This window comes from Eptatretus burgeri, chromosome 5 (genome assembly GCF_056783735.1).
Source record: "Eptatretus burgeri isolate ZD-2024b chromosome 5, Ebu_testis_v1, whole genome shotgun sequence".
In the NCBI taxonomy this organism is placed as follows: Eukaryota; Metazoa; Chordata; class Myxini; order Myxiniformes; family Myxinidae; genus Eptatretus; species Eptatretus burgeri.
The window spans coordinates 30332098-30349037 of record NC_140965.1 but is presented as its reverse complement, the minus strand read 5'-3'; the positions used below and the strand labels follow the sequence as shown (position 1 = coordinate 30349037).

General features: G+C 43.6%; 1 protein-coding gene across 1 annotated transcript in view; it reads right to left on the bottom strand.

Annotated features, from left to right (window-relative positions):
* Positions 1–16940, bottom strand: part of WAPL (WAPL cohesin release factor) — a 244627-nt gene that overhangs the window by 186414 nt on the left and 41273 nt on the right. The window contains exon 7 of the mRNA XM_085883568.1: positions 8404–8522. Within this exon, the coding sequence (XP_085739694.1) occupies positions 8404–8522 (119 nt within the window). The remainder of the gene's footprint in view (positions 1–8403; positions 8523–16940) is intronic.

Below are 16940 nucleotides of genomic sequence, written 5' to 3'. Positions count from 1 at the left end.
AAAACTAAGCCAAATCACTATGCGGATCATATGGATGATCCGCTGTGGCGACCCCTAACGGGAGCAGCCGAAAGAAGAAGATATATCTATATACATACATATATATATATATGTATATATATATATATATATATATATATATATATATATATATATATATATATATGTATATATATATATATATATACATATATGTATATATATATAAATATATATATATATATATATATATATATATATATATATACATATATATATACATATATACATATATACATATATATATATATATACATATATATATATATATATATATATATATATATATATGTATGTATATAGTAATCCTCCGCGATATCGCGGTTCACGGATCGCGCCCCCAGTTCATCGCGGGTTTTCCCTTGGAACCTAACTATTTTTTTCTGCGGATTTCCCCGGTATATATCGCTGTAATAATATATAAAATATTAATTATTTAAGCAATAAATTATAACGCGTGGCGCTCGACCAGTCTCACAACGCACAAGACAAAGTTTCGCTTGTGAACTTCGAATATTTTCTACGTTTTTTCTCCAAGCCCTACGATGCCGCCCAAACGCCCTGCACCTTCTAAGGCTTCTGGGAAGGAACCGAAGCGCCAGAGGAAGGTCCTGACGCTCCAGGAGAAGGTTAAGGTGCTCGATATGCTTCGGGAAGGAAAAAGGTTTGCTGCGTTTGGATGAGCACTGCCAAACCGACCAGACCAGACGAGTCGATCTCCGGCACCTCAAACCCGATCACTGCCAAACCGACCAGACGAGTTGATCTCTGGCACCCCGAACCCTATCACTGCCAAGGCGACCAGACCAGACCAGTCGATCTCCGGCACCTCGAACCCTATCACTGCCAAGCCGACCAGACCAGACAAGTCGATCTTTTGGGGAGGCATCCATTCATCGCGGATTTTCACTTCTTGCGGGGGCGGGGGGGGGGGGGGTTGGAACATAACCTCCGCGATAAACGGGGATGACTATATATATATATATATATATATATATATATATATATATATATATATATATATATATATATATATATATATATATATATATATATATATATATATATAACTGGGCCCGGTGTATGCCCCGGTTAGAATAGGTGTACCATATCCCTGTGTCGTAAGAGCCGACCAGGGTTGCGTCAGGAAGGGCATCCGGCGTAAAACCTGTGCCAAATCATTATGCGGATCATAACGGATGATCCGCTGTGGCGACCTCCAACGGGAGCAGCCGAAAGAAGAACAAGAAGAAGTTGTATATAATACACATTATATTATATAAAATACACACACACATATATATATATATATATATATATATATATATATATATATATATATATATATATATATATATATATATATATATATATATATATATATATATATATATATATATAAAAATATATATATATAGTTACGGCTGTGGAAATTCGCAGAACACCATAAAGGTCCGTCGTTCAGTTAGATCGATAAGTCTGTGTTCAGTTAGATTTCCCCACCGTTGTTTTATGGAAATTATTCGTGTCACAGGGCTGTGATCCTTTGAGATAGTGTTTTTCTTTTTCTATCGTTATTTTGAACCAACCACATCTCCACCACCATTACAACAACCAACATCGCTCCCCTTAATCACAACACCAACGACAACCACACCTGCCTCTCAATAACCACGTCATCCTCACCACTCCGCCAGCAACCGTCAACATCTCCACGCCACAAACATCGCCTCACCTTCGTCTCCGAAACGACGCCATCTTTGCACCAGCCGCGGCGAGTCCCCAGCGAACATCGTCGCTGCAAACCGAGGCAGGGGGTTTCGTTGTGAGCGCAAGCGACAGTGATTCCACCACGTCCGCTCAGTGTAAAAGCTTCGCCTCAAAAAACGGATCACAGGAGAGAAAGGGATGGGGCCTGTGGGGTCGAAGCGCAAGTCTGGTGATATCTACCACGTCCGCTCTGTGTGGAAGCTTCACTCTCAGAGAATCGGATCCAGAGGTCCGGTGATTTCTACAAGTCCGCTTTCCGAGCAGAGGTCAGAGGTCAGAGGTGAGAGGGCAGAGATCAGATCTCGTCTCACCAGCCCTATAAAAGGCAGCGCAGAGCGCCAGTTCAACGAGTCAAGTCGGGAGGAGAGTCAAGTCAGGAGGAGAGTCAAGTCAGGTCTGGAGAGTATCTGTCTGGAGCGGTCGAGGAGCTGCGCGGAAGTGGGGAGCCTGGCGCTTGGAGCCTTCAGTCGGTGGAGAGGGTCGGACGCCGGGAGGAGACGCGAGCTGGGAGTGCAGCCCCACCTGCTCTGCCGCGCAGACCTGCGCGCTGGAGTACGGGCCGGAGAGGACTCGCCAACCAGCTCCAAACGGTCCGAGGTGATCGGGCTTCGTGACAGTCCGGGCAGCGCGAGGGACAAGTGGGCTCTTAACGAGAGCATCAACTCGGAAAGAGCGAAGGCCCGTTCATTCTTCTGAGGCGCTGCCGGCTGGGCCCGAATCACCGGGCCGGACCGTGGCTACGCTAGCTTACATGGGAAAGAAGTGTCGTGGGTCGCCGCAGCGAGGAAGGTAACCTGCGCGGCCTCGTGGGGCCCTTTCGGTCAGCCAAATCCCACACCATAAAGGCCCACGGGCCCAGTCTGACACCCTGTCTATGGGGGTGGTCTAATCCTTTTCTTTTTTGCTTTTGAATGAATGTTGGTCGCGCCGTGTCTTGTGAAGTAAAACCTGTTAAATGCCTGTGAAATAATAATCATATTCGGTCGTAGTGCTTTCCCTTGCTCTTGCTTGCCTGTATACGTGTTGGCTGTACATACGTGCAATTGAAAATAAATGCGCTTTGTTCAAATGTACCCCATTCGTCACGTCCACCTTTCACCACATTGAAATGCAATCTTGCATCGCGGAATAAATAGTTGGATTTTAAATACCCGTTAAATAGAATCGGATCCGGCGAGGTCGGGCGACAATACCCGCTCGGTTATCACTGCAGAATGGAACGGACCGCTTAAGCGGTTCGTGTCCCAAGCCGACCTGCATCGAGGTACGGTCTCCCGGTTAGCTATCCGCGCGGGTACTTAGGCATATTGAGATTCGGCGATTGACCCTATCCTGCGCGGGTTGAAAATTGGCTCGGCCGTGGTCGGGTTGAAGACCCACCCGTGACGGGGTTCCGGCGTTGCTCTGGAAGGTCACGACTGAATTGTCCGTCTGGTGGGCGAGCTGCAACTATTAGTGGAAAGCAGAAGTTTGCACGCCGGCGGGCGCTAATTCGTAAAAAAAAAAATATATATATATATATATATATATATATATATATATATATATATATATATATATATATATATATATGTACATTATATTATATAATACACACGTATATATCTATCTCAATGATATATATATATTTTTTTTTTATATATGTATGTATATATATATATATATATATATATATATATATATATATATATATATATATATATATATATTTCTATAATATTTTTTATAATATATAATGCACATATATTTAAATATATAATAATATTTATATTACATTCATATATAAATAAAATACACACAACATACATATATGGTGGGCAGGACAGTTTCTCTGTGATAAGCGAGAAAAGGGGCAAGCGAGGCAGAGGGTACTGTGGCAGGCCACGCACGTATATTTCTCTAAAACAGCTTGGTGTGTGCCCTGGCTAGAATAGGTGTACCATAACCCTGTGTGTCGTATGAGGCGAGCAGGGTTGCGCCAGTAAGGGCATCCGGCGTAAAAACCCATGCCAAATCATTATGCGGACAATAAAACGGATTTCCATACCGGATCGGTCGAGGCCCGGGTTACCAACGACCGCCACCGGTACCATTGGTCAGTTGGGTACCGGTGAAAATTGTGCTACTGCTGGGCGAAGGAGGAGAAGGAGACGGGGAAGGCGTGTCCAGAGGCAGTGGGAGAGGGGGGAGGGTAGAAGTGTGGAGGTGAGAGTTGGAACTCTGAATGTTGGGACGATGACTGGCAAAGGGCGAGAGTTGGCCGATATGATGGAGATAAGAAAGGTGGACATACTGTGTGTACAAGAGGCCGAGTGGATGGGGAGTAAGGCGAGGAGCATTGGAGGTGGTTTCAAACTGTTCTACCATGGTGTGGATGGGAGGAGAAATGGTGTCGGGATAATCCTGAAGGAGGATTATGTCAAGAGGGTATTGGAGGTGAGGAGAGTGTCGGACCGAGTGATGAGTGTGAAGTTGGAAATTGAAGGGGTGATGATGAATGTCATCAGTGCATCTGCCCCACATATGGGGTGTGAGATGGAGTATAAAGAAGATTTCTGGAGTGAGTTCGATGAAGTGGTGGAGAGAGTATCCAAGGATGAAAGAGTGGTGATTGGAGCAGATTTCAATGGGCATGTTGGGGAAGGGAATAAAGAGGATGAGGAGGTGATGGGTAGGTACGGTCTCAACAAGAGAAATGTGGAAGGGCAAATGGTGGTAGAGTTTGCAAAAAGAATGGAAATGGCAGTGGTAAATACGTATTTCAAGAAGGAGGAGGAACACAGGGTGACATACAAGAGTGGAAGAAAGTGCACACTGGTGGATTACATCTTAAGCAGGAGATGCAACCTGAAAGAGATTGGACTGTAAGGTGGTGGCCGGGGAGAGTGTAGCTCGACAACATCGATTGGTGGTCTGTCGGATGATTTTGGAGGTGAGGTTGAGGAAGAGAGTGAGGGCTGAACCAAGGACCAGATGGTGGAAGCTGAAGGAGGAAGACTGTTGCGTGGAATTTAGGGAGGAGGTGAGATGGGTGTTGGATGGTGGTAAAGAGGGGTGGGATGATTGGGCAACTACAGCAGAAGTGATGAGGGAGATAGCTGGGAAGGTACTTGGTGTGACATCTGGACAGAGGAAGGAAGATAAGGAGACTTGGTGGTGGAACGAGGAAGTACAGGAAAGTATAAGGAAGAAGGGGTTGGCGAAAAAGTGGGATAGTCAGAGAGATGAAAGTAGGCAAGAGTACAATGAGTGGCGGCGCAAGGTGAAGAGAGAGGTGGCAAAGGCCAAGGAAAAGGCATATGGCGAGCTGTATGAGAAGTTGGATACAAAAGAAGGGGAAAAGGATTTGTACCGATTGGCCAGACAGAGGGACCAAGCTGGGAAGGATGTGCTGCAGGTTAGGGTGATAAAGGACGCAAATGGGAATGTGCTGACAAGCGAGGAGAGTGTGTTGAGAAGGTGGATGGAGTACTTTGAGGAGCTGATGAATGAAGAAAATGAGAGAGAGAGAAGGTTGGAACAGGTGGAGATAGTGAATCAGGAAGTGGGGTGGATCAGTAAGGATGAAGTGAGGACTGCTATGAAGAGGATGAAGAGTGGAAAGGCGGTTGGCCCAGATGGTATACCAGTGGAGGCATGGAAGTGTTTCGGAGAGATGGCAGTGGGGTTGTTAACCAGATTGTTTAATAAAGTCTTGGAAAGTGAGAGGATGCCGGAGGAGTGGAGATTAAGTGTACTGGTTCCGATTTTCCAGAACAAGGGTGATGTGCAGAGCTGTGTTGATTACAGAGGGATAAAGTTGTTAAGCCACACCATTAAGTTGTGGGAAAGAGTAATGGAAGCGAGGTTGAGAGGAGAGGTGACGATCTGTGAGCAGCAATATGGGTTTATGCCAGGAAAGAGCACCACTGATGCGATGTTTGCTTTGAGAATGTTTATGGAGAAGTATAGGGAAGGCCAGAAGGAGTTACATTGTGTGTTTGTGGATTTAGAGAAAGCTTCTGACAGGGTGCCAAGGGAGGAGTTGTGGCCTTGTATGAGGAAGTCGGGAGTGAAGTATGTGAGGATTGTGCAGGATATGTATGAGGACAGTGTGACAGCGGTGAGGTGTGCGGTAGGAATGACGGACCGGTTTAAGGTTAAAGTGGGATTGCACCAAGGATTGACTCTGATCCCTCTCCTGTTTGCAATGGTGATGGACAGGTTGACGGATGAGATCAGACTGGAGTCTCCGTGGACTATGATGTTCGCGGATGACATCATGATCTGTAGGGAGAGTAGGGAGCAGGCTGAGGCGAGCCTCGAGAGGTGGAGGTACGCACTGGAGAGAAGGGGAATGATAGTCAATCGGAGTAAGACGGAGTACATGCGCGTAAATGAGAGGGAAGGTGGTGGTATGGTGCGGTTGCAAGGAGACGGGTGCAATCCCAATTGTAAAAGACAAAAAAAATATGTAAAAATAAAAATCAACAGATATATACTGAGAACTGGGAAAATGGACAAAAGAGCAGAAAGATATTAAAAATAAAAATGAAAAAGCTGGAGAGATTGGTAATGCACAAACAAGGCTTATTGGAATGGCTAGGAAGAGGTCAGCTCAATTGGGATGGAAAGCGAATCATAATAAATTGCCCACAATCAAGGTTTTCAGACTAAAACAACAATGGCTTTCCAAAAATAGTGGGACTGAGTCAATCGGACAAGTGAAGGTTTTGCAAGGGAGAAACAAGCACAAACCACCTCCAATCAGGATGTAAAAAAACTCATGTCAGACCAGCTCGACACAAAAAAAAGCACAACAAAGTATGTAAAGTAATTCATTGGCTTATTTGCAAAAGTAAATATCCCAGTTCCAGAAAACGCATGGAAGCATAAACCAAAAGAGACAATGGAGAATGACGAAGCATCGCCCACATATGACCTGATGATGCCATTGAGCATGAACAGGTAAACAAAGCATTGCGACCGGATATAGTACTTTGGTATAAAAAAAGAAAAGAAGGGATTGCGAATTGAGGTATCAGTATACAGCAATTTTGGCTGAAACAACACAGAAATCAAGAAAATGACCAAATACCAAGACCGCAAAAATGATGTGACAAGATCCTCGAAGCTGAAGAGCACCAAAATTGTTCCAATGATTATTGGAGCAACGGGAATGATAAAAAAGAACCTCACAGAGATTTTAAAACCAACCCTGGGCATATTACTCTCAACGAAATGCAGTTGGAAGTTATTCGGTGCTTGTTGACGATCCTCAAGAGCCCTTGGAACAAAACTTTGAGAACAAGAAAACTTCACAAATTGCTCCATCATTGAACTCGAAGAGCACGCAGTAGAGCGCATCCCTCCGCCAGGCTGATTCGTTTCGTTTGGTATCCCACCGATTGGCCAGATCTGGATTTGTGCCTGACCAAAAATTTAATCGGCTTATTCTTGTCACCGAACCAACTCAACCACCAAGTTTCGTCCAAGTCTGTCCATAATGTTTTGAAACATCGTGCTGTATAGCACTGAAAAAATTTGCTGAAAAAAACATTGTGCTGAAAAAAAATTGAGGATCCAGATTCAGATCTTCATGAAAATCGAATCAATTCTTCGTTCTTACATACCCAACCTGCCGACCAAGTTTCGTTCGAATCCCTCCACATCTTTTTGAGATATCCTGCTACATGTCATTTTTGGAACCATGTCACAATGTTGAAGAATCACGATAAAAATATTCAGAACCAGATCCAGATTCGGATCTTCACCAAAATCTCATCATTTCATCCTTATCACATACTCAAATTCTCCACAAAATTTAGTCCAAATCAGTCCACAACATTCTGAGATATATTGTTCACAAACCGGTAAGCAGGGGTGAAAACATAAACTCCATCCACCTTCGGTGGCAGAGGTAATTATGATCCCTTACTGAAACGGAGGTGGACACTCCGAGACTTGGGACACTGGGACACGCACACGCACGGCATTCGGTCAAGGGCATACCTCCGTCCGGATCCAGATCTTCACCAAAATCGAATCAATGCGTTCCCGTCGCACACCCAACCTGTCCACCAAGTTTCGTCCGAATCCACCCACAACCTTTTGAGATATCGTGCTACACTGTATATTATTTTTGGCACGATCTTTCAATGGTGAAGAATCACTTTAAATATTCCAGTGTCCAGATCTTCACCAAAATCTCAATTAGACCTCGCCACACACCCAACCTGCTCAACAAATTTCATGCAAATCCATCCACAACTTTTTGAAATATACTGCAGACAAGCAAACAATCACCCAGACAAAAAAGACAGACAAACAGAGGTGAAAACATTACCTCGGTCCACCTTCTGTGGGCAGAAGTTAAAAGAAAAAAAAAAATTAAATGGTGAATCTTGGACTATCAAGAGCAAGTCGTTACGAGGAACCTTTTTGAACACTCATCGTAACCCAGAATACACAAGTGATATTTTAGATACGTACATGTAACAACATTAAAAATTCCCCCACATCTTCTTTTCCCCCAGATATTCCCTTCACTGTTCTTCCTTCGTTAGTCATAGACCAACTCTGATACCAACAACAATCGTAAACGTGTTGTGTTACCTTTCTTGGGCTATGGAAGATCTTCTTCTTCACATCATCACGGCGTTTCTCTGGCAACCTGTGCTGATCAACTTGCAGCTCTTGCACAGTGATCTGCTCATCTCTAATCTCCAATACTTCTGTCAAAGAAAAGGTTTTTGACGATTTAAGCACAGCAAATATATAAGTACTGCATATGAATCAGCAAATCATTATTTTGATTTAAGTGGAAAAAAAAAAACGATTTCAAAATCATAATTCACAAATAAAGCTCATCTTAAAAGTTTAGTCATGACAACATTGTTCTTGACTGACAAGCAGCAAGAATAAACAACTATACAATAAAAAAAGAAAAACCCCAGCTTTTCAGAATGAGCTCTCAAGTAAGATACAGATCAATGTAAATATGTATAGGTGGTGGACAAAAAAAAAAAAAAAATGGAAACACCAACGAAAAGTCACTTTATAGAGCGTTGGGCCACTATGTGCAGCCAGTATGCACCGCGGCATAGACTCCACCAGTGTCTGGAATTCTGCAGGAGGGAAGCGGCACCATCCTTCCACAAGAAAGTCAATCAACTCACACCTGTTTAATGAAGGTGGAAAACACCGTCTCGGGCATCGTTCCAGAACATCCCATAAATGGTGTGATGAGAGGTTTGTGCACTGCAACCCGACTGTGGTATCCCGCTCTGGAGTTCTCGGCAGACCGTTTTTGTAGAAAATGGCTGCTCGTGCCCAAGGTTGGAATTTACAGTCAACTGATCTGCAGTTGCTTGCCCGCTTTGTTTTGCACGTAAAATTAATGCACGGACATCATGATCCTGGTGTATGCGCTTCCACCCACTGTTGCCTTTTTGCTGCTGATGGATTTCCCCTCAGAGTTCCATGTTGACATCACCTTCGACACCGTTGCTCGTGAAACATCGGCAAGTTGAGCTGTCTTTGGCACTAAAGCTCCTGCAAAATGTGCCCCATCAATCACCCTTCCTTCAAAGTCACCGAGATCTTCTCTTGCAGCCATGCTGGCCAAAATTATAGGCAACCAGACCTGTGAAGCATTGCCATACATGACCCAAAACATGCTGGGATGTTATTTGCTTCATTAACACATGAGCCACACCAGTGTGAAAGCCGTTGCGTTCAATATACTTGGTGCCCCTCATTTATAAAGGCATTTCCAATTTTTTGTCCACTTCCTGGATATTATGATATCCTGTAACTTATAAATAACAGGTATTTTGAACAACAGCAGAGGAAACAAAACAAACAAAAAAAAAGGACCACTGGACCTGCAGCTTATGTGGGTCCTGGCCGAATGCTGTAACCCAAATTTGGCAGAATTCTAACTGGTGAGGAAGATATATGAAGGGATTTACATGATTTTCCAAATATTTTACCAAGTCGGCCATTTTGACACATTTCTGGTCATGTGATTGGCATGACCTTTGCAATTTAACATCATGACCCTGTCCAAATGTTGTAACTCAAATTTGGTAACATTCTGACAGGTGGGTCTGGAGAGGAAGATTTTGAAAGGAATCAACGTGATTTTCTCAAAAGATGACCAAGTCAGCAATTTTGACATACTTCTGGTCACATGATCTGCATAACTTCAACAATATAATTAACATCCCTACCCCCCTCATAATGTTGCAACTCAAATTTGTTAGCATTTTGACAGGTGGGTCTAGAGAAGATCTTGGAAGGAATTTGCGCGACCGCCATTTTGACATCTTTTGGTCACGTGATCAGCATGGCCTCCACAATTTTACATTTGGACCATGTCCTAATGTCGTGACCCAAATTTGGAAGAATTCTGACAGGTGGGTCTGGAGAAGAAATATTTTGAAGGAATTTATACGATTTTCACAAAATTGACGGTCGGCCATTTTGACACACTTCTGGTCATGTGATTGAAATGACCGGCAAATTAACATCCCTACCCTGGCTTAATGTTGGAACCCAAATTTGATAGCATTCTGACGGGTGGGTCTGGAGAAGAAGATTTTTGAAGAAATTTACTAAGTCAGCCATTTTGACATACTTTGGTAACTGGAACATTACTTTGGTAAAATCATGTGACCGGAACGAGCTTTGCAATTCCTGTTACCTGCCAGGAGAGGAATATTACTGCAAAATTTCAGCCGGATCGGCCTAGCGGTTTGGCAGGATAAGTCGAAAAAGGAGACGGACGGACAGACGGACGGCATGCGGTGACAATATCTTATCTGGAATGTAAATTCCAGATAAGCTAAAAAAACACACATGCAAGTACATGGTATATAGTCACAAAAAAAAAAAAACATTCAAAAGAAAAGAGCAAAAACATGTCAGGATCTAATTCTCAACAACAACAAAACAAGGAAGGGATGACACCACAATACGACGTGACAATCCTTTTGACGTAGCCAGATAACCAATTATTCCCAGAACCCTCTTCCCAAACTTGAGGGCAAATTAATTACAGTGGACCATCTGTGGAGGGCTACATGAGCCTCTCTGGGCCTTTCCCAATGTGCTTGCAATTTAGCAACATAATGCTCCACAGATGCTCCGGTTGGTTGTCCAGTGGTAGTACTCAAATATGGTCCTTGCAGTTGAACTGCAATCATCAACCAGTCCAGCATGGTGGGTCACCACATGCTGGGCTGTCTTGTAGTCTCAACGAGAGGGGGGATGTCACTGTCACTATCCCACAATAAACTGTCCTTTTTAAAAATCGATGCCATTCTTTTTGGCCCCTGTGAGCAGGGAGCCTACGGCTCTGAGTCGAGCTGACCCCCAATGAATCTGACTCAAGCATCCCAGGTCCCAATGTGACCCTCACCAGTGCTAGCTCACACACCTCAGTGGACGCAGCCCTGCATACTGGTGCATGCACACCAGCACAGGGGTTGCTTTACACTCCATGGGGTTTGCTTGCCTCGCACCTGCAAATTCCTTTGCCTGGCTCGTCCAAGGGACAGTCTGTATCTTCTGGAGCAGGATGACATGCATGCCCTCACAATGGCAGATTGGGCCATTTCCTATTTCTGCACCCAAATTGTGCCCCCTGTGCTTCCAATCGTGCCCCGAATGCTTCCATTCTTTTTTTCCAATTTCTCAAAGATTGAATTCATTTGTGCTTCCAATTTATTTTCCACATGTGCAAACTCACCTCTATTTTGTTGTTACATTGATCGATTTGGCACACTGGCACGGGCTTGACCTTGCACACTGGCTCGACCTCACGCATCACTGGGACCAGGAGCACCGGCTCAACCGCTGCAGGGTCAAAACGTGGCTCCACAAGTGTCATCATGCACACTTCAGGGCTCACTTCACACTCCACAGGGTCCGATTGCCTCACACCTGCCAATCCCTCCATCTGGCTCATCTCGGGGACAGTCCGTCTTCTGGGGCAGGGGTACATCCATGCCCTCACGATGGCAGACCGGGCCGTCTCCTATTTTTGCACCCCAATTGTAGCCACTGCGCTTTTAATCGTTCCTCGAATACTCCCATTGTATTCTACAGTTTCTCAACACTTAACATGCATTTGTGCCCCCACTTATTTTCCAAATGTGCAACCTCACTTCCACTTTATCATTACCTCGATCCATTTGTCATCATTTCTTGAAAGATGGCTTGTTGGACAGATGTCGTCAAAACCTCCTGGACCACATTCCCAGCGTCAGTGAGAGATGGACTCTGTTTGATTCTCAAAGTAAGGAGAGCCCTAAACTATCTGCACCCACACGAGTACCCATTTTGGTTTGGCATTCACCCACATATGCAACATCATTCTGGGTGTGCTCTGGCTTTCAAAAGGAAATAGCCACATATTTTATTCAAACGTTTTTTTTCCAGCAATATGAAATAATAAGTTAATTTTAAGGCGGATGTGTGAGTTGGATTGTTCAGATTGGTTGGATGAGTGAGTTTGATGTGCGAGATTGGTTGAATGAACGACCATCAGGGGAGGTGGTGATGGTGTGTGTGTGTGTGTGTGTGTGTCGGGGGGGGGGTCGTTGTGCCTTTAGTAGGTGGTAGTGGAGGATGGGGGTGGTTGTGGACCAGGATTGGAGCAACTTCATGCCAGTCAAACTCACTCATCCAACCAATCTCACCTAACAACTTCACTCATCCAACCAATCTCACACATCAAACTCACTCATCCAACTAATCTCACACATCAAACTCACACTTCCAACCAATGTCACACATCAAACTCACTCATACAACCAATCTCACCCATCAACTTCACTCATCCAACCAACCAAAGTCACCCATCAAACTCACTCATCCAAACAAACTCGTCCTACTGCAGGTACTACTACTGATTGTGTCAAAACTTACCTGGCAACCACTGACCCAACGAAGCATGTAGCACCGAATCACGCCGAATCATTCCGGAAAAAAAAAAAAATCGAAAAAATTAAAATAAAATTTTGAGACGAGAATCATGGAAATCATGCGTAATTTTGGTTGATTTTTTTTTACGAGAAACTAGTTTAAAACTACTAAAGTTAGTATATATAAGCTTGTACGAAATCACGCGTGATTCCGAGAATCAAAACATACAAAATGGCAGCCGTCTCAACGAAGGTTGAATTGTGCTAAAATCACCCAAAATTCGTCTAAAACTGGTAAAAATAAAATAAAATAAAAACACAAACATGGATTAGCTTCAGTGGCTAATGGGTGGTTTAAAATATTATCCGCAGAAAAGGGGGATTCGCCCTGTGGCGACGTGGCGAGCGGCAGCACACACCGTCATTCGCCAATACGTGGACGACCGCCATTTCACTTTGCTCCGCCACCATCTTCTTTTATTTCCCGTGAGCACCAAAAATTATGGACATTTTTCTCAATAACCAAATACACTTTTAAGTGCGCTATTTAAAATAAAAAAATTCTCCCTTGAGGTGTCGTGTCCAATATCCCACTCCTTACTTCAAAATATCACACCGAGGGATGTTTGCTTACGCAAACACACTGTGCCAAGCAATGTGCGAAGCAAAGTGGCCAAATTAGGGGCACACACAGTCTTTAAAATGCAGGGATGGAAAACAGGCTCCAACATGAGCAGCACAGAGCAGCCTACAGCCATGGCACCCAGCTGAGGTTGAAGAAGCGTCAAGCAGGGTTAAGGATGAAAGCGGAAGGCAAAAAGCTAACTGCACACATACAGCTCTTTTTATCCCTCCACCATGGCCATACCCTTGAGCGTTTTTTGCTCATGGTATGGCACCGGTTATTGAGGTGGCATATCGTCGCCTCTGCAGTGATACCACCGAACCAATAAGGTGACACCTTGCAGTGCACCAAAGGTCCCTCAGGGATCCTGGTGATGGCCATCACCACGCTGGACACCTTGTACTCAGAGAGTGGGTGGGGTGGGGGAGAAGGATTTAATCGTCCGAAACCCAAAAAGCCGACATCCAAATCCACCCATCTCCTACCATTGCCTGGTTCATGGAGAGGACACATACAAATTAAACTTTCCTCTTTAATGCCTATGTTAAGGCCCGGTCACACCTTGACGTTTTAGCCAACGTATGCCGATTTTTGAATTTTTTTTCTAAAACGCTGGCAAACGTTGAATACGTTATGGGTAAGTTTTGATAACATTAAGAGCACGCTGGCATACGTCGTAGTACGTTGCCATAAGTCGTTGTACGTTGGCTTTAAACGTTGTACTTTTCGGTTGTCCTCAAATTTTTTCATGCTTGAAATTTCACGACTCACACGTTCCACTACGCTGGCCACAAGTTGTAGGCACGGTCTGCGATCGTTGACAGACGTCAACACATGCTACTTGTAAGTTAATCTTAAGTTGAGACATGCCGAGGTAATGTTTAGCGTACCCGAAACTTATTTCTAACCTATGATTAATGTGTTGTTGGCACGTTACGCGATCGTTGCCACACGTCGACAGACGTTACTTTTAAGTTACTCAAAGGCTGAAAGACGTCGGTATAATGGATCGTCCTTGCGTCAGCGTCCACGGCCACGGCCAGGACACTTATTTGCAGCATTCTTCAAACTTTTCTTCGGCATGACGAGGATGTTCACACTTCGATGTCGAGCTTGGCTATGATTCCAATTGTCTATCGGCAGCGTCTATTTAAAATAGTCGAGTTTGAGCGTTTTAACACGTTCAGAAGAAACGCTTCAAATTTCCAAACCCCAGCGTCAAAAAACAAAAAAAACAAAAAAAAACAAAAAAAAACAAAGGCGAGTGAGAGCAATTTAAATCGTTCATTGTAAACAATGAAACTAGCTGAGTGGTACCATTTCAAAGTCGTTGAGTGTAAAAAAAATCCAATTGTTGAGCGCAAGCGTCTACTTTCAATAGTGGAGATGCAGCCATTTATATCGTTGAGTGGCAGCCTATGAACCTACCCGTGGACACACGGACGCAAGGACGATCCATCATAACCCACACCCTCCCCCTCACACCCACCTACTACTGCCAACATGAACAAACTACTACTAATACTCATACTAACACTGATACTGATACTGATACTGTTACTGCTGACATGGACATCAACTCAAAAAGGAACTCGAAAACACTGTTGGGTTCCCCTTTTATGAACACCATTTTTATATACCAATTCCCAAAACCGCTGGGAACACGTCTTTATATGGCAGTTGTAAGTGAGAAACATTCATTTTTTTTTTTTTTGTTGACCGGAAGACGTCATTGGAATACGTCTACATACGTCGATGTGTGTTGGGACTACGTAAAGAATTGGTTCAAAGCACGTCAAACATAAGTTAGAAATAAGTTTCGCGTAAAAAAGACATTACCGTGACGTGTTTCGACTTATGAGTAGCTTATAAGTAGCCTTTGTGGACGTGTGTAAGCGTCCACATATCGTGTGTAAAACTTATCCCCATCGCATGCGGAACGTGTGTCATACGCCGAGTACGTCGTAAAATTTTGAACATGTTCAAAATTTTACGACGTACTCTACTTACTACGACTTATGATAGCGTATTTAGCGTTGTACTCACGTATACCAAACTTACCCATACCGTATTCGACGTGTCCCAACGTTTTAGACACACTTTTTGTTACGTCGGCATACGCTGGCAAGATCGCCAAGGTGTGACCGCGATTTTGACCCTTCCATTTCTACGGCAGTTATGATTCGAATCATTGTGCGTCAGCCTTTTAATAGGCTACGTCACGACATCGTCGGCGATGCGTGCAACGCGCTATGCCTGAGTTAGACTATCGTTGGGCATCGGTTGTGTAGGCCGACAACAGGTTCAGCATTTGTTGGTATAAGTTATCTATAACACAACGAAACGTTCTGTGTAGTTACCAATGCGTTACACATAAGACCAAGTCGCTATGAATATGTCCGAATCTTTAAAAAAAAAACATCAAAAGTTCAACGTAAGCCAGCGTTTTACATAAATTTTAACACGTTGCCATCGCTGGCTAAAACGTCAAGGTGTGACCGGGCCTTTAACCATACCACTCCTCACAGCATATATAAAAACAGGACAACTTCACTCGAAGGGGTCCCTGGTTCGAGAAAATGCTCCAGCCTCGGTGAACATACGGACCACACTAACTTAACATGTTACCTAATTTGTACCTCCTCCACCATAAGAATATCAAATGCCAACATGTGAATTGCAAGTCAATGCAAATATGTAAGCTAGAAAGCCACCAACAATGGAAAACTCATCTGAGTTGTACTCAAACCAGACTTGACGAAAAAAAAGTTAACCAAAAAAAAAAAAAAGTGAAATTAATTTGTGTTTCCTAAATTCTCAGCATAAATGTCTGAAAATTTGAAGACAAGAGCTCAAATAGTAAAAAGATGTTATGAAGTTATGACATAGATATGACACTGCATCTCAATGCTAAATAAATAAAAAAAAACATGGAAGCAATTTAATTTTTTTTTAAATATGTATAAAAAAAAAACCCAGCTTTCTCACGCTGCACAGCAGAGGATGGGCTGATGAGGTCTGTTTTGTATTCACTGTGACTTTGCCCTTGTAATTCTGACCCAATTATTAATAAGTCTTCTCGATATCGACACAATAATGGAGCTCAGTGTTTGTCATCTCCTCCTAGATGAAGCATCAACGGTCCACAAAACTCAGCTATATTGCACGTAGCATACATGACTGGATTGCTATACTTTTTAGCTCACGAGCAAAAATGTACGTATTCGCTCATGATCGCCTGTTGCTGCACTACATTTTCCAAAAAAATGCTGCGGCAACATATTCGGTGTTTCTGCGTGACCATCTTCAATTACAACCCCATAAAAGCCACTCAGGAATCAACGCCTCATTCGGAGAAAAATGGCATGTGAAAAAGGAACGAAATCACTACCACAGATCTCCAAACCACGAAGGACAACAAAATCACGTGACCACCACCGCCACCACTTCTGCCACCCGTCCATGGGACGGGTAAATCGACTAGTTCTCATAATAAAAGGTTTGTTGAAAATTTGATGATAAAAACCCAAATGGTAAAAAGAGTTATGGCCAGGAGAGAAGACGCATGACGCACAAAGACACAAGCGATTGCAAGA